The sequence below is a fragment of the Solanum lycopersicum genome, chromosome 12 (assembly GCF_036512215.1).
Source record: "Solanum lycopersicum chromosome 12, SLM_r2.1".
NCBI classification, from domain to species: Eukaryota; Viridiplantae; Streptophyta; class Magnoliopsida; order Solanales; family Solanaceae; genus Solanum; species Solanum lycopersicum.
This window is the reverse complement of record NC_090811.1, coordinates 47,160,948-47,184,392: the sequence shown is the minus strand read 5'-3', so window position 1 is coordinate 47,184,392 and position 23,445 is coordinate 47,160,948. Positions and strand designations below refer to the sequence as shown.

At 34.1% G+C, this 23,445-nt stretch overlaps 1 protein-coding gene and 2 long non-coding RNA genes across 4 annotated transcripts; 1 reads left to right on the top strand and 2 right to left on the bottom strand.

Annotated features, from left to right (window-relative positions):
• Positions 1–6,422: 6,422 nt before the first annotated feature.
• On the bottom strand, positions 6,423–8,158 carry LOC138340755 (uncharacterized). Its single transcript, XR_011213537.1, has 2 exons — positions 8,018–8,158; positions 6,423–6,720 (listed from the first exon to the last, which is right to left on the bottom strand). It is a non-coding gene; the product is annotated as an uncharacterized lncRNA (long non-coding RNA).
• Positions 8,159–8,885: 727 nt separating this feature from the next.
• On the top strand, positions 8,886–9,459 carry LOC138340756 (uncharacterized). Its single transcript, XR_011213538.1, has 2 exons — positions 8,886–9,026; positions 9,141–9,459. It is a non-coding gene; the product is annotated as an uncharacterized lncRNA (long non-coding RNA).
• Positions 9,460–9,521: 62 nt separating this feature from the next.
• On the bottom strand, positions 9,522–22,936 carry LOC101254067 (LEAF RUST 10 DISEASE-RESISTANCE LOCUS RECEPTOR-LIKE PROTEIN KINASE-like 1.2). Of its 2 annotated transcripts, none has more exons than XM_026028772.2 (4): positions 22,010–22,936; positions 11,049–11,081; positions 10,693–10,956; positions 9,522–10,597 (listed from the first exon to the last, which is right to left on the bottom strand). In XM_026028772.2, exons 1-4 carry the CDS (start codon positions 22,749–22,751, stop codon positions 9,675–9,677), a joined length of 1,962 nt encoding a protein of 653 aa, XP_025884557.1. In that variant the 5' UTR covers positions 22,752–22,936; the 3' UTR covers positions 9,522–9,674. The 2 variants fall into 2 exon arrangements, with proteins under 2 accessions (XP_025884557.1, XP_025884556.1); XM_026028771.2 differs by lacking the exon at positions 22,010–22,936 and adding an exon at positions 11,296–12,230.
• Between the last annotated feature and the right edge of the window lie 509 nt (positions 22,937–23,445).

The following is a 23,445-nucleotide window of genomic DNA, read 5'->3' as shown; positions in this document are numbered from 1 at the left end:
CCAGTCATCATCTATCTCGATCATATTGACATTGTCGCCCCCATGATTCGGCATTGGGTTGGTGTTGACATTTGGTGTCGCTGGTTGGAAAGAGAATATCTCTTGGTCAATCAAATCTTGAATTTTGTGCTTGAGGTTGATACAATACTTAGTATCATGCCCAAAACTGTTGGAATAATAATCACATCTCTGATCGGGTCTGTAGAATTTTGAATTGACATTCATGGGTTTGGGCCCCACAAGGTGGATGTATCCGTCCGCAGCCAGTCGCTCGTACAACTTTGTTCAGCTTTCAGCAAGCACAGTGAAGTTCCTTGAAGTCTTCTTCTCAAATCTGGATCGGGGAGGGTCATAGCTGCCTTGTTGAGGAGGAGGCACATGTTGATAACTTTTGGTATTTGGACAAGGAGCTTGGCTTCTCGGATATGGATTTGTTTGGTAGTTTGGCGATAGAGCTGGGTAATTCAGAGGAGAATTTTGGTATAGTGGAGCTTGGACTTAATAAACAGGAGGGGGTGCTCGGTAGCTCGATTGCACCTTAGAGCAGTTGGGAGCAACACCCTGGTAGGGATATTGAATTTAATAGGGTGGAGGATGATTTGGGTAAATGGAGATGGATTTTGGTAATTTGGTGGTGGACTTTGGTATAGTGGAGCTTGGACGTTTGGATAAATGGAGGTAGCAATCTGATAAATTAGAGAATATTTAGGATTATTAGCTTGTGTGTAGCAAGCTTGGTGGGAGTTTTGAGAAGGTCGAGAGCGACCTTGGGAATATGATGAGCTTCTGGGGGGTTTCCTTCCCCCATATGAAACAATTGTGGTTTCCTCTCTTTTCTTTTTCAACAACCCTAATGATCCAGGTGATGCGGCTACACGGGCTATCTTTTCTGATTTTAAATCATCCTCGATAATCTCACTAATCTTGACTATCTCGGCAAACGTTGCTCCAACTAGCAACATAATTATTTCATAATATTCAGGCTCTTACACGCGCACGAGTACTTCAATGATTTCTTTCTCAAACATGGGTGGTATCACCCTTGCCGCTTATTTTCTCCATCTATAGGCGAACTCCCTATAGCTCTCGGTTGATTTTTGCTTCATCTTCTCCAAAGAGTATAGGTCGGGAACAATTTCTACACTGTAAGAAAATAAATCGATAAAATCTTTGGCCAATACATTCCAGCTGGGCCATTTTCTGGTTTCATGCGATGTAAACCATTCAAGAGCTTCTCCGCATAGGCTTCGGCTGAAGAGCCGCATCAGTAAAACTTCATCCCTTCCAACTTCTACGAGTTGGTCACAGTAAGCTCTCAAATTAGCCATAGGGTTGCCCCTTTCTCTGAAGGTGTCAAACTTCGGGATCTTGAACCCTTCTGGAAGGTCCAAATCTGGATTAAAAACATAAGTCTTCATAACAAAGCCCGGCGATATCAGGGTTGCATTGGAAATCTTTCATGGCTTTATTGATCTCTTCCTTTATGTTGACCTTTACCTCTTCCCTTGCCCTCCACTCCTTTTCTTATTCCTCGTGATGGTCCATATCAGAACCGTGCACATCGTGCTCGGCAGGGACGGGAATTTGGAAAGTGGCTCTCTTTGGTAAGGGTGGAGCTACAGAGGGACTCTGAGTATTTTGAGTGGTTTAATAATTCTGTGGGTACGTCTGAGGATTGGTATTCTGATTTAAGTGGTGGTGGGATGTTTGTGGGTTAAAAGTATTTTGATTTAGATTTTTGTTTTGATTTTGTGGTGGAGGAGCAGTTTGATGGTGGATGTTTTGAGGATGGGGTGGTATTTGGGGATGGTTGTTTTGAGGAGGAGGTGGAGTTTGGTAGAATGCATAAGCATATTTGGGATTTTGGGTGGTCAGATCTATAAGCGACGGATTTTAAGCAGGTGTAGATCATTGGTTTCTGAGCTGGATCCATATTTGAAGAAGGGAAGTAGATTGGGGGCCTCCTATCAGCAGCGTTAGGAAAAAATCCTGGTGGAAGTAGATCCCGTCTCCTTTGCATTTCTACTCTCATCTCTGCAATCTATTGCATCAGTTGTAGAATCAATTCATTCTGGTCCGCTATGGTGGGTTGAACCACCACAACATCAGTAAGACTCACTTCTTCGTTATTATCCCCCATAACAGCCTTTTCTTTGTTTGAGTTTTGTCTACGGAAGGAATCTGCGAGACCTTTTGATCTGGTGAAATAGGGATGATCTACCAGCTTTTGATCGACACAGATCAGCTTCAAAGTACATTAGAAGGAAAACAACTCAAAGGAAAATTTTTCAGTGCAGATTCAGAGTACAAAATGCCTAATATCACACAGAGAACAGATAAACACACAAGTTGCTTTGTTTAAGGATATCTTCAACTTGCGAGTGAAGACGGAAACACATTTTTTAACAAGCAGGAGTTTGCTTGTTTTAGTTTTGCCGCTGTCTCGAAAGGCTAAATCACGTTGAGCTACGGTCTTCTTGCAGCTGCTTTTTGACATCTGTTGATCTGGCCTTCATATATTCTCGTAACATGGAGGGGGAGAATGAAAATTTTTCAAAGATAGGGAACGGTTTCGAAAAGGCTGCCTACGTATCTCACAAGGAGAATTCAGGCCCAACGTAGTTCGAGTAGAAGATAAAACATTTCCATTCATTCGTTCATTACGATTACCAGAAAATTGAAAGGAAACAATAGAGCTTTTAAAAGATGAAATGATGACAACACGTTAGTCATTTCCCTTCTTGTTGCAGCATTAGTCTTCTCCTTTTGGACGACTTAGGAATGGAGGCTTGTAGACGATTTCCTCGCCGTCGTCTTTCTCGGTCGCTTCAGGGTAAGCGTTGTCGAGACCACTATTGGCTCTTTTTTCGTAGACGGAGTATTTTGTCCATTTTCTGAAGTTTATCAATCATGTTGCTATGAAAGGCTTTGTTCTCATTCCTCAGTGCAGCCATCCTTTCTATCATGGAGGAGAATTCTTCAATTTCCACTGTCAGCTCCTCATCAAGTGAATGCTTTAGCCAACAGAGCGGCTGTCTCCGATTCTATCCTCACCTCTCTCGCTTCTCTTTCTTGCACTTTCAACCTAAGCATGTCCAAATTCTCTCGCAAGTCCTCTGTCTCCATCTCAACATCTTTCTTTCTCTTCATCTGTGATATAAGATCCTCATCCAGCGTCACGGTTGCAGCTTTGTAGATTGCGGTGGCCATGTCGACTCTAAGCCCTTCCTTCTTGGCTTCTTGAATTTCTCGAGTGATCTATTCTATCTACCTTTGTAGTTCTTAACCAGTGAGTTTCATCTGGATGTTTTTACCTTTGTCCATAGCAGTGATTTTTGCCTTCCCTGAGATGGTAGAATGAATGTTTTAGGATTTGTGGTATAGGAGGTGTCTTTTGAGTGAGAAACTTAAAACTTGGAAATTTTGTTCGGGCATTTTGTAATAGTGACTTCTGTATATTCTTTGAAAATTTCAGGATAGGAGTGGGTTTACGATATTCTCATTCATAGCAACGTAACACATAAGCAGTTAATAATACATATATTGCATCCTAATACATATAGAGGGACCCTTTTGTGCCAAGGGTAGGCCTAGCGCATTTGAATGATGTACGTGTGAATTTGAACAAAATAAACAATTCCTCCCAAAATAAATTTCACTAGTGAATAATAACGTTTACAAAGGGGAAAATAAAGGATAAAGTATTAAAGACAAACCCAGGCAGTGGCCATTTGAAAGTGCAATAAGGCAGGCCTGCGCATAGGCTAAAAAACGTAAATACATATAAAAACCCACACAGGGGCGAAGTCCACTATGCCACTCTAGATGGTCCTGCTCCGTCGTTGTTCCCCTGAGTCTTGTACTGTTGAAACATATACCTTAGCATGAGCAAGAATCCTTCTCCCAGGAGTCCTTTGTCTTCCAAGCTTTTGTATTGCATCCTCTCGATTTTTTCCTTGACCCAGGTATCGAAGTCATCATAACCACGTCTTAGTCTTTCCACCTCTCGGGTCGCCTTCTCAAGAGTATCTTGGTTCTCGACAAACTTAGTGTACACCTCTTGTGCCTCTTTGTTTACCTCTTGTAGTTCGGCCACTTTTTTGCTTCTTTGTCTGCTATGTTGCGAAAGCTACGCGGGGTTTGGGAGAAGACGCTTTGTATGTCCTTCTTCAACCATTCTTTGTAACCCTTGTCATATCAAGCATTGAATCGGTCAGGCGCGGTGGTATCTTTATCCATACGCTTAGCACTTTTCCATTCTCTGAACATTTCAGAAGCGTCGTGTACTCTATCATCTCCAATATCGTATACATAAGCTCCATAGTATGCTTCTTTGGGTACAGTTTGTCTCCTCCCGAACTATCGCAGGACTCGAAAGGGTGCATAAGGGTGAATTCCCCGAATACCTGGTAGGGGAAGCACAATTTGTCTGCGGCTCTCCACGACGACTTCTTTTGAGATGAAACGGTCAAGCATCCACATGAGATTTTCTTCTCTTAATTCGGAGAAAATTTGAGCCCATCTGCCCCTTGTTCTCCGACTGTCCATATTCGCCCAGTACAACATGTCATTCAAATCTTTAAGGGTGTTCTTGTTGTCAAGAGTATGCAGCTCCCGAGTCCCAGCACCCTTTACTAAATGACTGAGGATCTACCACTGAAGGAACAAGTTGCATCCTTGGAAGTATCGATGCCCCTCTTTGCATTTTCCCAGGGCTCGATATATATCGGACAAGATGACTGGAGCTATAGGGTAGTACTTTGTTGTCCCTTGGTTCTCATACCCTTTGAACAAAGCATGCGCGAGTGTTATAACTCGGGTATTGATACTCAGACTTGGACCATGTGGGAATACCATTGTTCCCAATAATGCTATTGCAAATGCTAATAGACGAATTTCATTCCATTCTCTTTAGGAGATCTTGAACTCTCGGTTTTTAGTGGCGTAGAAACTTGCATGTCCAAATTGGATGTAAAGTTCTCTGAATGCTATATGGGATTCTTGGCACCAGTAGGCAAAGTCTTTTCTCAATCCGAACCATTCCGCAATATTTTCTATCAAAGGCTTATTAGGAATAAAGATGTCTTCTTGTTTTCTCGCTTTCCTTTCTATCCCAGTGCCTATTGGGTCTATACAATCTCTATCACCTCCAAAGTCGGGGTAATTTCAGTGGTTCCAAATCGAAACACCATTCTTTGGTTATCCCAATATCCCGTAAGGACCTCAACCAGTTCCGGCCAACCATTCATGTTGATTAATTCCGTCACAGCACCTACATATTTGTGGAGGGTTCTTCTATGATCCCCGTCCAAATTATTATACCACATCATGAGTTGCGGTGGCGCTGATACGACCATGTCTAACTTTGGAAAATGGTCCATATCTACAAAACAGAAGCTGATTATTTTTTAACCACCCCAAACTGGTTTTCACACGTACATCATTCAAATGTCACATAAAATGATGTGTCGTGAGGTCGAAGACCTTAGACACGATTTTGACGGTTTTCTACTAAATGAACTTAATACATCTTGGGTATTAAGTTGTCTTAGGCTAATGCTTAATTTTAGTTTTGGTATCGCTCAAGCCTAGGCTTACTAGAATAGGTTTCAAGTTGACGGTTACCCGAGTCGAACAAACATCGGGGTGAAGCTACCAAAGAACGTCGGATGACCGCATTCCAACTATTTGTTTGATACTTCCAAATAAATTCTGTGTATTTCTGAAGAAAATCGTAGGATGCCACATAACTTTCATTTTCCTAATGCATACTACTTGCCAATTGGCGAAAAATATCATGAAATGCAACAATTCCAAAATTAAGGTAAAGTAAACAAGTAATCAATTATTACATATAGCCAAATGACGTTATTTTTAAGGTTAGAATCCTCCAAACTCCCCAGCGGAGTCGTTATTTCTGTTTTATTGAAAGAGGAAACACATTTATTTTGAAGAGTTTTTGACTTTTTTAGAGTCGCCACTTAATTTTGAAAAAAATTAAGAGAACCTTTATTTTCAAAAGACTTAAACTTATATAATCATATGTAATATTTAAAATGTTCGGGAATTCTTATTAACGTCTTAGAAAGGTTTTGAAAGCACCTAGGACATTCCGCTTAATTAAGGCTATCCAACAACTAACTTTATATTTGGCTAAGACTTACAATTGCGATTAAAAAAACTCAGAGTTGTTTAAAAAATGAAAGCCAAAAAATCATTTCGGATTGCGTTTGAAAGAGAAAATTATTTATCTAAGTCAATTTTAATTTGTAAAATCTTTTAGGCCTTTTACTTGATTTGATCGAGTCGTTAAAACCAAAAGTGGTATTTTGCGGGGAGTTGAATTTTCCTAACTTTTAAACTAACGACAAGTAAAAATAGACAAGTAATTAAAACCAAGTAAAGAGAGAGAAGAAAAGAGATTTGGACCCAACTCCGGGTTCTGTTAGCCTTGACCGGTTTTGGACCCACCTGTTTTGGGATTTTGACCCTCTTGTTTTGTACCTATCCTAAGTTCTAGTAAAACAATACAATAACACAAAGTAAATAAAAGGGCGACAAAGGCTTAGGCCCATTACAAATAAAAATGCAAAAACTGAAAATAAAGGGTCTTCTAATCCAACTTCTTCAATCTTTTAAACTTCGGGGTTGTCCATCGTCTTTATCCGTTGAGACGATACTTGAGATATAATGCAAGGGGGAAGGAAGAATTCATGTGGACTTGGAATTCACATGTGACAAAGAGAGATGAATGAAGTATTAGCACTTGTGGTAACTAAACCAATAAAGTAATCATACAAGCTTTCACTCTAATATAAGTTCGACTTTTAATAAAATTTCAATAAACAACAAGCTAAAACGAAACAAATCCAGCAATGATATGATATAATATTCAAACTCATGGGAATTAATATAATCTCACCATTGGAGAGCTTCAATCCACAGAGAAAACAAGAACGAAACAACGCGAGGGCTAGAGAAAGGTAACTATATTGAACAGAGAGCTCTAATGTCCATCTAACTATATTTTCAAGAGAAGTCTGCTCAAAGCTTGACAGCCTGAACTTGGGTACAACAATTATTACATAAAAAGATTTTGAGTCAGATAAAAAGGGCTCGGATGAGGAGGAACAATAATTCAAAATGAGGAGAACTTGGACCAAACAAGCATGAATGATTCAAGAAACAAGCTGCTGAACAGGGAGTCACCTTTAGACGGATTTAATTATGAGAATTAAAAAAAAAAAAAAAACTAATTGGAGACAGTATGAGGAAATTTCTGAAGGGAAAAAATGGTTTCCGACTTTAAATCAAACTCATGACAACCACTATGATTCTATTACATTTAAGCATAAATATAAGACCATGATGACGAATGAGGAAACAACTAGTGAAAACTAACTATGATTGCAAAAAAAGCACAGATGAATGGCATACAGGCACACAAACAAAGTTGAATGAAATGAGATTCGGTTCCTCTTACAAGCCACTTCCAAGATTTCACGTAAACATGCAACTAAACCAAAGCCACAACCCCGAAAACATGTATCATGCTTCGAATAATCAATACACAGTTAATTTGGAACCAACAATCGGTCTGCTCACAACGATAAAACATGCTTAAGAATAAAAAGAAAAGGTGGACGACTAGTAGGCGAATAATCTGAACTTTAAGGCAAACATGAAGGTTATGAATTTAGGAAGAGCACGGCCAGCAGCGTAAGCTCAAACGATCATTAAACTATCTCAAATACGCTACAAGAACAGCAACAAATAAACTATACAGCGAACTCCAACAATAATTAAAAAATAATAAGAAGAAAGAAAAAGAAGAAAAAAAAACAACAAAAGGGAGAAATAAATAAATGAAATAAAGAAAACTTCACATTAAAATTATCAACTCATAGTGACTTTAAACCAACGGGCAAACAGGGGATACAAGCTTCTTATCGTATTATAAATCACTTTGAAATGAAAAAAAAAGAACGAGAGAGGCATGCTAAGGTGGGGATGTTACCTTTTAGGGGGCAGCAACGAGCAGCTAATGAGCAGCGAACTTCACACCAAAAGGAAAAAAAATCCACTAGCTTCGAACTCCGACGCGAACAATAAACCAAAACTGTGAATCTCCCTTGGAACCTAGACCCGTAAAAAAACGATCCTAAGAAACTATTTTCCAACCTTTCTGTGACCTTTTGATATTTCTTTTGTTTTCTTATCGGCTATTCTCCATAATTTTCTTCTTTTTTTTTTCGATGTATCTTGTGGCTCCCTTAAATAGGATGAAGAAGAAATCTTACATGGAGGCAATTAGGGTTCGAGAAAGGGGAACAACGGATCCAAAAATGAAAAGCCCAAATTCCAGTCCAAAACCTAAACCTTTCAACTCCAATCTTTGCCAAACAACCTTTCCCTGTCTTTTGAAAACAATCTGAAAATGGGAAAGGAATGGACATATGTGATGAACTTCATCGTCCTTGCTACTTGATGTGGCGTCCATCCACGCAAGCAAGGACTAGCTGCAGGTCTGGGAACACTCCTGTACGGGTAAGGTTGCAGAAAGAGCCCTTCAAAGCAGAAAGGAGAGCGAGACGTCTCACGCGCCATCGAGCTCTTGGATTGGAATCGTTCTCTTGTTGCATCAAAGGAGGCGCTTGAGATTTCTGTTTGTCACTTTGACGCGGAGAATCACTTCGGTTGTGGTTCACGCACTGATGTGCGTGTTTGGGATTGCGATGAGAAGGAACAAAGTTGAGGTCTTCTGGCAGCCTCTCGCTGTCTCCAGCTGGGTTTCCTTTTGGGAAGATACCAATTTGGGTCGGGTCTAAAGGGGAGATGGGCTGGGTCGAGGTGTTAAGGTAGAAATTAAAGATTGGGCCTGGGTCAGGGAATTCGGTTGATACTTTTGCTAAAATTGGGCAGCTGGAAACGATTCAAAAAGTCCCAAAATTTTGTCTATTTCAAAGGAGTTGGGTCTTAAGCGCCTGAAAAACCACTAGACTTGCCTGTATTTCCCCTGCTTTTAGGTATCTTTTGTCTTAAATCAACGATTTTTGTCTACTCATTTTCCCAATCGGAAATATTGATATGTGATAAATGAGACGAATGAGCTTCTCTACTTCTTGATCTATGTTGTGCAGACTCTTCAAAAATGTTGACACACACGTATCAGATCCTTCAAAAATACAGTACTTGTAGACCATCCAAAATGCACCTGTTGATGTTATTGAAGTGTTCAAGGAGCATAGCTCTTGATGAAAGAGCATTCTGCTGGAAAGCAACTCTTGGTTAAAGAAAATTAAAGATAAATCAGTAGAAAGGATTGAGCGCGTAGAATCTATCTTGCTTAAGAGCACTGAACTTTTTATTTTACATTCAAAATCGGTCAGTTGTCATACTACACTACACGGATAATGTATTCTTGAAACTAATCCTATTCTTCTGTTGCTACACAATAAAGTTAACATGTACTGCTACAAAAATAAATCAGCAGATCAGAGATCTAAAAGAGAAAAGAAGGCTTGAGAAGTTCAAATCGAATCATTAAACATTCTGCACTGACATATGTACATCCTCTTTAACAGAGAAAACCAAGGTAAACAAAGTGTATGTAATTCAGGTTTTGAAAACCAACATGGAAGGCATTCGAGTGCACCACCTTAGCGAACCAAATGCTAGGTACTACCATTGGGTGTTGTTGAATTGCTACTCCATTTTGCAGTAACCGAATCAGGTGAAACTGATGATGTGTTATTCTTCGACAAGCCTGCATCATCGTCATCAGGACCCTTGTCTGTTTTGCCTGTTTTATTCGTTCTCTGAATTCTCAGTAGAGCCTCCACAACTTCCTGCATAGATGGCCTCATATCCCCGTCGTTCTGTAGACATTGGAATGCTAATTCTGCCATTGCAGTGATCATTGACCTTATTATATCATCAGTGTCAAACCCGATATTTGAATCCACCAATTCATGTAATGCATTTCCCTGAATCTTGTTGATGGCCATATTTGACAAATTAATTTCATGTCGGTGCCTACAGATATCAACAGCAGGCAGTGATGATATAAGCTCAACTAATACCACTCCGAAACTATAAACATCACTTTTGTCAGTGAGCTGATAGCACTCGTGGTACTCAGGATCAACATATCCAGGAGTACCCTGTGGAGCTGTTGAGACATGAGTAAGATGCGTTGGGAAAAGCCGAGACAAGCCAAAATCTGCTACTTTAACACAGAAATTGTTGTCCAGAAGGATATTATTAGTTTTTACATCACGGTGGATGACGTCTGAAGCATGGAGATAGGCAAGTGCATTTGCTGTTTCTGTGGCAATTTTCATTCGTGTATTCCATGAAGGCGATCCACGCCTTGAATCTCCACCGTGTAGATGATCAGCAACTGTGCCATTGGGAATGTATTCATAAACAAGTAGAAGCTCACGGGAATGGCGAGATGTGCATCCGTAAAGAGTGACAAGATTTGGATGATGCAACCGTGTTAGGATATCAATTTCATTCATGAATTGCTCTACTCTCTTGCAGTTGTTTTCATACAAACGCTTAACAGCAACGACACGTCCATCTCGAAGTTTACCTATAAGCATATCATATTCAACCACATTTTAATGAATCAATCAGTTGAGTGACACATTTTCTGTAAGCATTTCAATTTTAGATCAGTTTACTCACCTTTATATACTGTGCCATATCCACCATCTCCAAGCTCATTCTTGGAATCAAAATTGTTAGTAGCTTCTTCGAGTTCATTATAGTCAAAGAGGTGAACTCCCATAGCTATATTAGCCTTTTCAGGATCCTTCATGGAGGAGGGATAGGAAAGAATGCTTCTGGTGATCAACGACGAACCAGCATAACTTTTTCTGTTCTGTCTACGACGATAGATAAGGAAAATTACACCTGCCATCAAAGCAGTAAATGCAGACGTACCAAAGCCTGCAAGAAGAAATGTGTGATTTCAGTGTTTTTGAGAAAAAAGAGAATAAAAACAAGGCAAATCCAGGTAAACAAATTTGAAGGACAATCACCTATGCCAATCTTTAATCCGATTTTCCTTCCTCCTGAAATGAAAACATGACAGGTGATCAACTGATACCGAACAATTGTAATGTATCTCAGAAAAGCAAAACTAATAACTAATTAGCTGCTATCACCTTAATCAGAAACCTTACCCCTTTAACATGATCAATACATAACAGAATAATTTGCCTTTTTTATCTAGGAATTAAGGAGATATTATCTGCTCGATAACTGGATAACAGTTTCAAGATTTACCACGAAAGCATGTTTTCGGTTGGGTTTGGTCATTGCAAATGCAGAGAAATTCATTACTTTGAGCACCACAACGCCCTCCACTATTCCGACAATTTCTACAATTACTCCCATCCCACTGCAGAAAGAATCCCTTTTGTAATACTTGTGTGTAATTCATTTCTAGCAACCTATCTATGGAATCAGTCTCAACAAGGGCATAAACAGGATCCTGACACGATTCGACTGAATAGTTATAGTGCTCCAAAAGCTCAGTATGAAAAACCGCGAAAGAATGGTGAGTGGCATTACGGGCACAATTGACATCATATGTCTCCCTTTCATAAGGTAGAGTGCAGTCATAGAAGAAAAAGAGATCTGCAGTGTTAGGCCCCAAAGAAAATGGAGTACCCCTTGTGCTAAAATTATGTCTTGGTACTGGACATTTGTTTTCTTTATCAAACACATCTGCTTTTGCTAGCAGAATCGAGTAGTTTGTGTAATATACTTCCTTAATGATAAACTCCTCTTGAGAAATATGAACAAATGGTTTATGTTTGTTGCAAGTGACATTATAAGCTGGTAAGCCACAGTAGGATGGCTGTTTCTCAGGAATCCAAAAGGGGTATGATATGTTCACTCCATCACCACAACTCTGCGTAACGCAAGCACTAGAATTAAGGTATATACAAAGAGTGTCATCTGTTAAGGTGAAGAACAGAATCGCGACGGCAAGAACAGAAACAGATTTCTTTACCATGAATAGGTTTTGAAGATTCATATGATGTCTAAACCAAGAAGAAAAGACAAAAGGGAAAATTTGTAAATAGAGGAAAGGTTTGGTATCATAGTTGTATACAATTTGTGTAATTCATTCATTTATATAAGTTAAAATAATTGAGAGTTTGACAAAGTTGCCAAAGGAAAGTAAAGACAAGTTAAGTTTCAAAACTTGAAGCAACTATAAAGAAAAAGTGGTTGTCATTTTGTACATTTTATCATTGACTTGACTCCTAGTCCTCCAATAGAATGATCCAATTTGAGTTGTTGTTACACTGCATTTTTGTCAAATCTTTAAGGCCAAGTAATCCATCATTTGTGATGTGATCGCACGTACTCCTCAAATTAAAGTTGATTAGTCAGAATAACTACTTTTGTTTTTCGATAGGACTATTTACTTTCAAAGTACAATTTCTCGGCACGAACATAGACTAATCTTAGTGGAGCCCTTTTAGTCATAGATCAATTACATTGGGTTCGGCTATACGAATCATTATATTCATTTGGCTCCACTTTTCTCTAATTTATCCTTTTAAATCACCTATATTAAGTACTAAATGAAGTGGAAGAAAGCTTAAAATCTTGTAAACCAAAACATACCAAAAATACATTTTTATGTTATAAACGAAAATTTATATATTAATACTAAGAATAGAAAAGCCCAAATCGTGAAGTCAGCTGAAAATATGATAGAAAATGCAAGAAATTCAGGTTAGAATAATTGCATTATGTAAAAGCAAAAATCTTAAAAAAAACAAAAGTAGGACGCAAGTGTTATGGTAAGATGACGTCAAAGCCAACTACAACCTTTAAGTAAGTCAAGATATATAGTGTGAATAGAATATTTTTTTCATGGATCTTGAAAATTAAAACAAACTGGTTAATTTTCTAATACTATTACTTAATGTTTGGTAAGTAAATAAAAATATTATTACTATATATGAAAAGCGTTTTATACGTAATTTAACAAAGTACTATAAAGTGAGAGGGGTGGGGAAGGGGGTCTCACGCAGGGGCAGAGGCAGTGTATACTGAGGGGGCTTCCGAACCCCCTCCGTGAAAAATATTAATATATATATATATATATGATTAAAATTATTTTTTAGATATATATAATAGATGTCAAACCCTTTTCTAATCGTATGTTTATTTCTAAGATTTTAAACCCTTCATTAAAAATTTTGATTCTGTCATTGATTACACGGATAGATGGTCAAGGAATAGGAGTTGGGAGCGTTGTGTAGGTGGAGACAATACAACAAACTTAAAATATCACATATAAAACTCAGTTTTCCTATACTTTCATCAAGAAAATCATTTTTCTCATTTTTCGAGAGAAATTTTTTTTTAAAAATTTTACCCAACAAAACATGAAAAAATAAAAAAAATATTTTCCTTTCTTACAAGAAAAGGAAGTTTGGAAATTTGAGATTTTAGCAATGTGGGGATAAAAGGATTGAGTTTAGATTGAGTGTAGGACCAATTAAGTTTCTAAGTTGGAGTTGGTTGAACCGAAAGTGAAGAAAAGAAGGGGAAAAAAGAGTACTCGAGTTTATTATATTTTGTCACGATGTTCACAGTTGCTTTAAAAACTCACTACCTAATGGAAATCGAAGAGTTGAGATTATAAAAAGTCATTCAGGTGTGAAAAATTTATCTAGTAATGTTATTAAATTTTATTTTGTATTAATAAAATTATTGTCCTTTTATTTTTCAAAATTACTTGATAAAATTTAGCATTAAGAAAATCATACATAATAAAATAAATTATTTTGCACATGTAAAATATGCACCTTATGAATAAATAAAATCAAAGAAAATTAGTGTAAGTATACCACCGACATGTCTAACCTATAGTCTAAAAGTAATAGACAAAATAATAATGGAGGGATCTTTTCTCCAAATATTAATGGCTCCAATTTGATTTAAATGCATCCATTAATTTTTACCCTTAAGTTTCTACATTGATTCCTCCATCTTTTCCATTCAATGGCTTTCTCATGTTTTTAGTATTTTGGCTTTACGGATTCAGACATATTAACAATAAGAACACTCATTCAAATCCCATGATAAGAAGAGATTTGTAATTCTAGAAAATTTTATCACAATAATATTTAGTTGTTGTCTTTTATATGTATGTTGCCTAGAATGGCATCTGTCTAAATGAAATTTTAGATTCTCTTTATTGTATATAAATGTGTATATAGTCCGAAGAAAATAAGAAAAGAATGATAGATTTTTTTTTAATGTAAGACCCTGTTACCGTTGGTTTTAAGAAATTAATTTTTATAAAGTAATTTTAAATTAAAAAAAAAAAGTAGGAGAGTTCTACTTTTGACTTTTTACTTATTTTAAGTCATTTTATAGTTATTTTTTATTTTTTATACACTCTCAAAAGTTAAAAATGACTTGCAAGTATAACTAATCAACTTTTAAGTCAATCCAAACACTCTAAATTTGTTATTTTATTCAACATGACAACAAAACTTTTTCGAAGCAACAACCATTATTCGTTTCATTCTTGTTCAATGAATCCTTTTCTTTTTCTTTTCCAATGAATTAATCAAACATAAATCCAGTGCTTTAAGTTATTTATATTATCCAATCAAATAACCTTGTACCGCAATTCTAAGTCTAATGGGACAATTTTAATTTTTTACACTAATATATTTTTTGACGAAACGAATTATCCTTTATGATCACAACTAATGTGAAGACTCATATTGCAACAAGGAACACAGCTAAATATGTTATTAGCGAAGTGGTCAAATCATCACCAACTGATCCAACGTATGACACATCGAAAATCACAAAGTTTGAAGTTGGTTTAGTGATTCAATGATCCTGCATCTAATGCGAGATTCAATCACTGGCAACAAGTAAGGAAATATGGGAAGTTACTTCAAAAAATTTCTATAATGAATCGGATGAGGATCATTTATATGTTGGTCTTTTTCATTCTTTTAATCCTTATACTATGTCGTTTTAGTATATTCTATGTGAGATTGGAAAAGGATCAAATATGCCCCTAAACTATTTGAAAAGGTTTAGATATACCCCATTTAAAATTTGGTTCACTCATGCCCTCGCCGTCCAACTTGTGGTTCAAATATGCCCTTATGGGCGTTAGTAGTCATGTTGGACATTTCCAACTTCTTTTTCATTTCTTTAAATGTCACGTGGAATTGTCATGTCATTTTGTCCTTACTACATAACATTTATATGAAAATGGAAAGATATTTCGACTCATAAACACCTAATCCGACCCATAAATCAACTCCTTTTAAATTCACTAACCGGCCCTTTTTTAACAATTTTATTTAATTTTTATTTTTGCGGTAAATCTCGAAAATGAGTAATTGATTAATAAAAAATAGAAAAAATATATAAAAATATAAAATTAACGCCAAAAATTCACAAATAAATATATTAACCTTAAAAATCTAACATTTCAATTTCTTTTAGATTTTTTATTTTTTCGATAAATCTCGAAAATGAGTAATTAACTAATAAAAAATATGAAAAGTATGAAAAAAATATAAATTAACGCCAAAAGTTCACAAATAAATATAGTAACATTTCAATCTACAATTTTTTTAAATTTGTTATAATTTTTGGCAAATTCCGAAAATGAGTAATTTATTAATAAAAAGAAAAAAATATGAAAACAAAATAAAATATTTACGTCAAAATTCACAAATAAATATAGTGACTTAAATTTTTTTTATTTTATATTTTTTTCATATTCCTATTTTTATTTGTGAATTTTTTGCTTATTTTTAATATTTTTTGTTAATAAACTCATTTTTGGGATTTTTCAAAAAAAAATAAATATTAAAAAAATATTAAAATTGTTGAATTTAAGGTTACTGTATATATTTTATAATTTTTGGCGTTAATTTTATAATTTTTTTCATACTTTTTATTAATCAATTACTCATTTCGGGATTTATCAAAAAAAATAAAAATAAAAAAAAATGTTTAAATTGATTTTAAGTTTACTATAATTATTTGTGAAATTTTGGCTTTAATTTTATACTTTTTTCATATTTTTCTACTTTTATTAATGAATTACTCATTTTCGGAATTAATCAAAAAAATAAAAATTAAACAAAATTATTGAAAATTGATCGGATATCTTATTTAAAAGGGGGTTGATTTATGGGTCGGATTAGATGTTCATGAGTCCGAATATCTTTTCATTTTCATATAAATGTTATGTGGTAAGGTCAAAATGACATGACACATGTAACATTTAAAGAAAAGAAAAATGAGTTGGATATGTCCAACATGACAACTAACGCCCATAAGGGCATATTTGGACCAAAAGTTGGATGGCAAGGGCATCAGTGAACCAAACTTTAAACGGAGGTATATCTAGACTTTTTCGAATAGTTTAGGGTCATATTTGACCCTTTTCCCATGTGAGATTAAATAAAAATCAGTCGACAAAAGGCTCTCTTCTCACACATAACTCCTAGAATCTAAAATCAATATATTTAGGGTGTGTTTGGTATGGATGAAAATGTTTTCCTAAAAAATGTTTTCCTGGAAAACAAGTAGAAAATATTTTCCCGAAATGATTTTTAGTGTTTGACTTATGAATGGAAAATGTTTTTGAGAGACATCTTTTATTTTTACTAGAGTAAAAAATAATTTATGACATTGAAAATATTTTTTAAATTCAAAATTATTATTTTTTAAGGGTGGTGGTGAGGGGTGGGGTGGGGCAGTGTGGGGGGGGGGGGGGAGGAGTAAAAAAATAAAAAATTGAAGTTGATAGTATTTTTAAAAAACAAAATTAATTTTTTGGAGGATTGGGATGGGTGGGGGAGGGGTAGGAGTTTAAAAACAAAAATTTGAAGTTGAAAATATTTTTAAAAAGAAAAATTAATTTTTTTTGGGGGGGGGGGACCGGGGTTGGGGTTGGGGGGGCTAGCCGGTGGGGGGAGGGAGGGTCAAGGATCAGGTAACAAAATAAAATTTTGAAATTGAAAATATTTTTTTTAAATTGATATTTCCCCCCCCCCCCCCCCCCCCCAAATAATGTAATTTGAAATTGGAGGAGAGTTATGGAAAATGTATTCCTTAATTTTTGAAGGGGAGTTATTTTTCTTAAATTTGAGGAGAATGAGTTGATTTGGAAACATTTTTCAAAACTTTTGTTCTAACCAAACATGAAAAAATTGAAAAACATTTTTCAGAAAATGTTTTCTTTCATACCAAACACACTCTTCTTAAGATTACTCTCAAGCAAGAACTAAGATTCTTCATCGTCAAGCTTCAGTTCAAGTTTCAAGATGGTTTCTTCGCTTCGGGTATGAAGGATTTTTATATTCATAAATGGATATCATTTCACTTATTGAGTCCCAAAGAGAAAAGTCAATTTTCAATTCACCATTTTTATAACAAATAGAATTTTATGAAAAACATGATTCTTCATTACTCTCTTAGTCTTCCTCATGAATAGTTTACATTATGTGTTTCCACCTATTACTGTAAATCAGTATTTGTATAAAGGTAATTTTATGAAATCTAAGGGTCGTTTGGTAGAGTGTATAAGAACAATGCAAAATAGGATGTATTAATAATACTTGTATTAGTAGTGTCTGTATTAGTTATACAAACATTATTTTTTATACATTGTTTAGTTTGATGTACTAGAAATAACAAATCTTGCATAATTTTTATTAAAAATATATATGTTTACAAAAATACCTTTCACATTTTATTTATTTGTACACTTCCTTTATAACAAAGCTCTTTGCTAAACTAAAAAAAAAATCTTTGCTAAAACACCATTAACTCCTCTTCTTATTATTTTTTTCAAAAATAAGATTAAATAACTGTGCTATTACATCAAAATATTTTTATAAAAAGTTTGCAAAGAATTTTCTTTTTATCAAATTTAACGTCACAATAGTAAAAGTTGTGATTAAATTATATTGGAATTCAATTTATTTTTTTTAAAGAAAAACTTTAGAGGCCATAAAGCTTATTAAAAGACCAACAGATTAAAAGCATCAAAAAGGCATATCAAAATAAAAAAATAAAAAAACGTATGACAACAAAGAAAATGGAAAGGCTTTAAGGATAGTTTTGGTACTTCCCTCCTTCCACTATTGTTTGTTATGATTTTTATTTTTTGAGTAAAACTATAAGAACTTTGACTAATATTTTAATATGTATTTTTTTCATGATATTGATATGTAAAAAATTGCAATTTATGATACTTTTCATATAGTTTTTGAATATCTAAATTTTTTGTTTAAAATATCGAATTAATGTAATATAATTTAACTTTGAAAATTAATCCAATTGACTTCTGAAAAACACAATATGACAATTAAAAGTGGACGAAGGGAGTGATTATTTAATCTAATGCAAGTGTTAAAATGTTATGTGTTACTAATACCTAAAATTCCTTGTTATTAGTAATACACAACTTAATACACAATAGAGTGTATAACTACATGAAAAAGTGTGCTAAACAAGATACTACTAATACACACACCGAATGCACACATTATATTTTCTCATACACCCTACCAAACGACCCATTAGTGTATAGATAATGCATATATTAGATTATCAATTTTTGACATATAAGATACTTTAAGATAAAATATCTCTTGAATATTAATAGTTTTTATTAGAATTCGTGAGTGACGTAGTGGTTATAGTTTATCAGTATAATTAATTCAGTGTTTTTTGTCGAATTGCTTAATCAACATTTTTTCTTTAAAAGTTTTACTTAGCACCAAGCGGATCTAGGGATGAAGGCTCACCCATTAGATGATGAGTAAGACCTTTAGGAATTTCTAAGTCACAAAAATACTTGTCACCATACGGTTGTAAGGATCACCCCTCAAACCAAGATGACTCCTTAGTGTCTTTATAGACATTAGCTTAGTGGTACTACAATAGCTCCAATCAACCTCTATACCTTGGCACGGTATATTAGACCTACTTTATAAAAACTATACATCAAGCTCCATGTTGTAGCTTATGGTTATATGTCGATTTATCGTATCTTTTACATTTTAGTCTCATATATTGCATGACCTTGTAGCTAGTTATAATAGTTTCAGTATGCTTTAGTTGCATATTTTACCACTTGGTCAGTGCATCATTTCATGTTATTCAGTACAACATTTCAGATTCAGTATATCCATTTATTATGCTTATCATGCATATCCTACATACTCAACACATTTAAAGTACCAAACACATACTCACACTTTATTGTTTGATAATATAGATTGGGCCATTTAGGACTCAAGCTACAATTAGTACAGCTTCAGATCAACTTAGTAGTTTTATTGGTGTATCCTCATCTTTCAAAGGATGAACTCTATATTTCATTTACGTGTTATGATTTTAGTTTTTCGACAGTTTTCCTAGAAACTCATCATAGTAGAGGCTTTCATATAATCATGTCAGCTTCAGATAATGCCTACTAATATACAAGTTGTTTTGACTTAAATATTTATTGCAGGAATCATATTTCAGTTCTATGGGTTAGTTGTTTCAAAATTTGTTGTCGGAAGCTTAATGCTATGCTAGACTATGAGGTAGTTTGTGGTCATTTGTTACTCTAAGTACTGTGTTATAATTAAGAGATCTTTTCAAATTTGACAATATCGAACTCACAGTGATTTTTCAAGAAATTGACCACCGGGCAACTTCAGAAAAGAGATCAGTGGAAGGGATTGTACATTTACATTTCATGGTGTCCAGGCTTTGAGTACACACATTTATAATAGACCTGATCTAGAATTTGATTAAGTTCATTATGAGATTTTGCAAAGAGATCCTAAATTGAATTTGGAAAGTTGTTATGTGTATGTTAACAGAGAAGCACAACAAAGAAAATCGTGAAAAGATTTAGACCAATCCGTTAAAGTTCAACCATGATGATTCAATGTGATATACCAAAAAAAAATCTTTATTAGCAATCATTATGGTGAAAAAAGGCGTACCAAGCAATGTTGTTATGCGATTATTGAATATCCAATATGATGAGATTTTTCAAAGATATTACGGAAGAACTTTACTGATAAAACAACAATACTCATACAAAGGAGACTGGACTAATGTGGCTCAACCAAGTAATTAACTTTGATAAGGTTGATGTTTTTCATATCATTTCCAAGAAAATACATGTATTATTGACATATGAGCATCCCATCATATGACTAGACCCTCTAATAACTTGCAAACGAAAATTTTATTATGTATGAGGGCTTATTTTATTATATTTTTATTTATGGGATCCATGCTTTATTGTCTTCTTTCACTTTTATTTCTCTTTCTTTCTTATTTTTTTTCTCTCTTTTTCCTCGTTTATTTTAGATTTTTTTCAAACGTTATATTCTGAAATCAATTTAATTGCTACCTTAGTTTGTTTAGATGAAAATAATATAGCTAATACGTGAATAACTAAAATCTGGATAGCTAATACCTGCGTGACTAAATCCTCCATAGCTAGTACCTGCATAACTAAGCTCTGCACAACTAATACCTACATAACTAAACCCAACATAAATAATATCAGCATAACTCTAACCAGTAACCAAACAGCCCCTTGATGTTCGAAGGCTAAAGAAAAATATGATTGTTGCATACGAGACTAGGACACATGATCTCTTTTGGTTTTCTTAAGTCACTTGGATCAATTTTTTTTCTACTTAAGCTATTTCAAATTTTCAATGTAATATTTGTGAACTAGCAAAAAGTCATTGAATTCTAATCAACATTGAGATATACTTTTCAAATTAATAAATGATAGTTTAGATGCGATTTCACATTCTGAATAATTTAAATATGAAACTCAAAAAAAATGATTTAGATATATTCTGAACACATATCTCTAAATATATTAAATAGTAAAGATTAATATAATATCATAAGCCACGATAAAAGTGTAATTTTATGGAAAAAAATTTTGGGAAAATTTCTAAAATTGTCCTTTTTTCTTCCTAGATTTTTCGAGCTTTTAGTTGTTCACATATTTTGTTGGAAAGTTAGGCCAACGCGGTTTGAGTAGGAGAAAAGCAAACATGTATGCTGTGAAACTTCGCCACCTATGTTATGACTTCAGATTTAGACGAAGCATTGATATTGATATGAAATTTTTTATTTTTACTTCAGAAAATTGTCATGTAGCTATATGAAATTTCTTTTTATCTTATTACAAATAAATAGGACGCAGATTATGCGTATTCAGAACTGTAAAATTTGAATCCACATAAAAGTAACCTCACTAAATTATTGAGAAGCTAAATAAAAAATTTCCGTCCAAATGTGATAGTGATAGGGCTATCATATTTTCTGACAAAGTCAAAATTCCAAAGTCAGCTAGTCAATGAACTTAATATTATATTTTTTAATTCTCATAATCTTTTTTTAATATTACATAATAAAGACTTTGATTAATACTTAAAATATACTCTTTTTCTCATATTGATATGACAAACGAATTAAATTAATAATATTTTTCATTTAATTTTTTAATATTTAAAATTTATAATTTAATATATATTTCAAACTTTAAATAAATTGATTCTAAAAACACATTGGAAAAAAAATATGATCTCAGTTAATGGCTGTCCTAGTTAACACCTAATCCCTGAAAAAGGAAATGAGAGGAAGAAGTCTCCGGGTTGCATCAACCATTTGATCATAAATAATTAATGCAATTAATTAAAAGTTTGAAGTCTTTTTTTTTTCTATCCATCGTGACGAAATCTGGAATTTAATAAAAGGTTATTAAAAATAACAATTTGTTATATTAAAGATGTCCAAAATATGTTAGTTAATTATTTCGTATATTATTTTATTTATTTATTTTTTTCCGGTATTCATAGTAGGGATTTAACTAAATATAAATTTACGCTGTATCCTCCCTAACAATTAAGGTAGATAAAAAGAATTAGCTTGAAAAAAAATGGCGTACCTTTGGTGTTGCAGTTATCAAATTTTACGGTTCCATCTTTGCAGTAGCACAAGGATTCGTGAGCTGAATTGTTGTAACCGCAACGCCCCTGTGATGCCTCACACTCTACGCACTCCGTTGCTGCGTTCACCCAATGCAATAGAAACCCCTCAACCATCGCCGCACCAATTCCTCTAGTAAACCCATCCTTTGTCACAGGCACCACCACTTTCTTCTCACAAATTCTAGTCCAATCGAAATCTTCCTCCTCCTCAGCATGATATGACTTGTTCCCATTGGAGTTTAAGCAGTCAAATGGATAGGCAATATATGAATTAGGGGAATGGATACAGTTGTAATAGAAATTAACAAACAAATCAAGCTCCGAATATTTCAATGGAAAATCTTTATGTAGAGTAACATTATGATGTACTCTAGGGCATGTTTTGTCATCAAGAGCATCAATATCCACCAGATTAATTGAATACACACTGTAATCAATATTTGTAACGTTGTAAGAGTCACTGGAAATATATAAAATTGAATCGATTTGAGAGCAATTGATCCCAAATCCTGGGTAACCACAGTATTGTGGAGAGTCGGAGCTGTACTTATCAAGTCTCCAAAAAGGATATGAAATATTAAGGCCATTATCGCAGACAGATGAAGGGCAGTAACCAAATGACGTAGTATTATCAGCTTTACTGGAGTTGATGATGAATAGAAAAAGAAGAGAGATGAAGAATAATTGAGTTGGACACATTGTTAGATGATGTTTGAAAATTTGCAAATTGATTGTGGGTTACATGTAATTGTACTACCAAAATAATGTAATTATAATATTATTATTATTATTTTTTTATATAACATATTGGAATTAGATAATTTGGTATGATTTGATTTATGTGTTGGATTATAATAAAGACGTAAAATGGAAAAGAAGTTGATAGGCATGTGGAAAATATTTTTTATATATATAGTTCACATTGAAGAAAAATCATACTCCCTTCTGTTTTATATTAATTGAATTTTTGAGGTATTTTATATTTTTAAGAAAAGTAGATAAAGATATAAATTGAACATAGTTTTCTATTTTTATTCTCATTAATTAATGTAATTAGTTGTAGTTGAACATAAATTTTAGTTTTCTTTTTTAAAAAAATTTAACTTATAAGGTTTTATGAGTGTGAATCTTTAATATTTTACATGTGCTACATTAAAAACTGAGCTTCAATATTTACAAATAATTAACAACGTAAAGATTCAATGTATGAAATACAAAAGTTATTAATTTCCAAATTACATTTAAATGAAGTACAACAAGAAAGAAGAAAAACAGTCAAGCAGGGGATGAGTTGAAACATGATATTGGAGAAATTGCAAGGAGGTTTCCTTAGTTTTGAGAATGCACTATAAAGTAATAAAACATTGTTCTATTGGAAGAAGACCAAGAATTT

What these genes read in the sequence shown, in the direction of transcription:
- LOC101254067 (XM_026028771.2), bottom strand. Translation starts at nt 12,052, where the DNA reads ATGAATCTTCAAAACCTATTCATGGTAAAGAAATCTGTTTCTGTTCTT. An exon ending in CGGATTAAAGATTGGCATAG is followed by an intron (nt 10,957 to 11,048) that starts GTGATTGTCCTT and finishes TTCTTCTTGCAG; the next exon opens with GCTTTGGTACGTCTGCATTT. An exon ending in ATATGGCACAGTATATAAAG is followed by an intron (nt 10,598 to 10,692) that starts GTGAGTAAACTG and finishes ATATGCTTATAG; the next exon opens with GTAAACTTCGAGATGGACGT.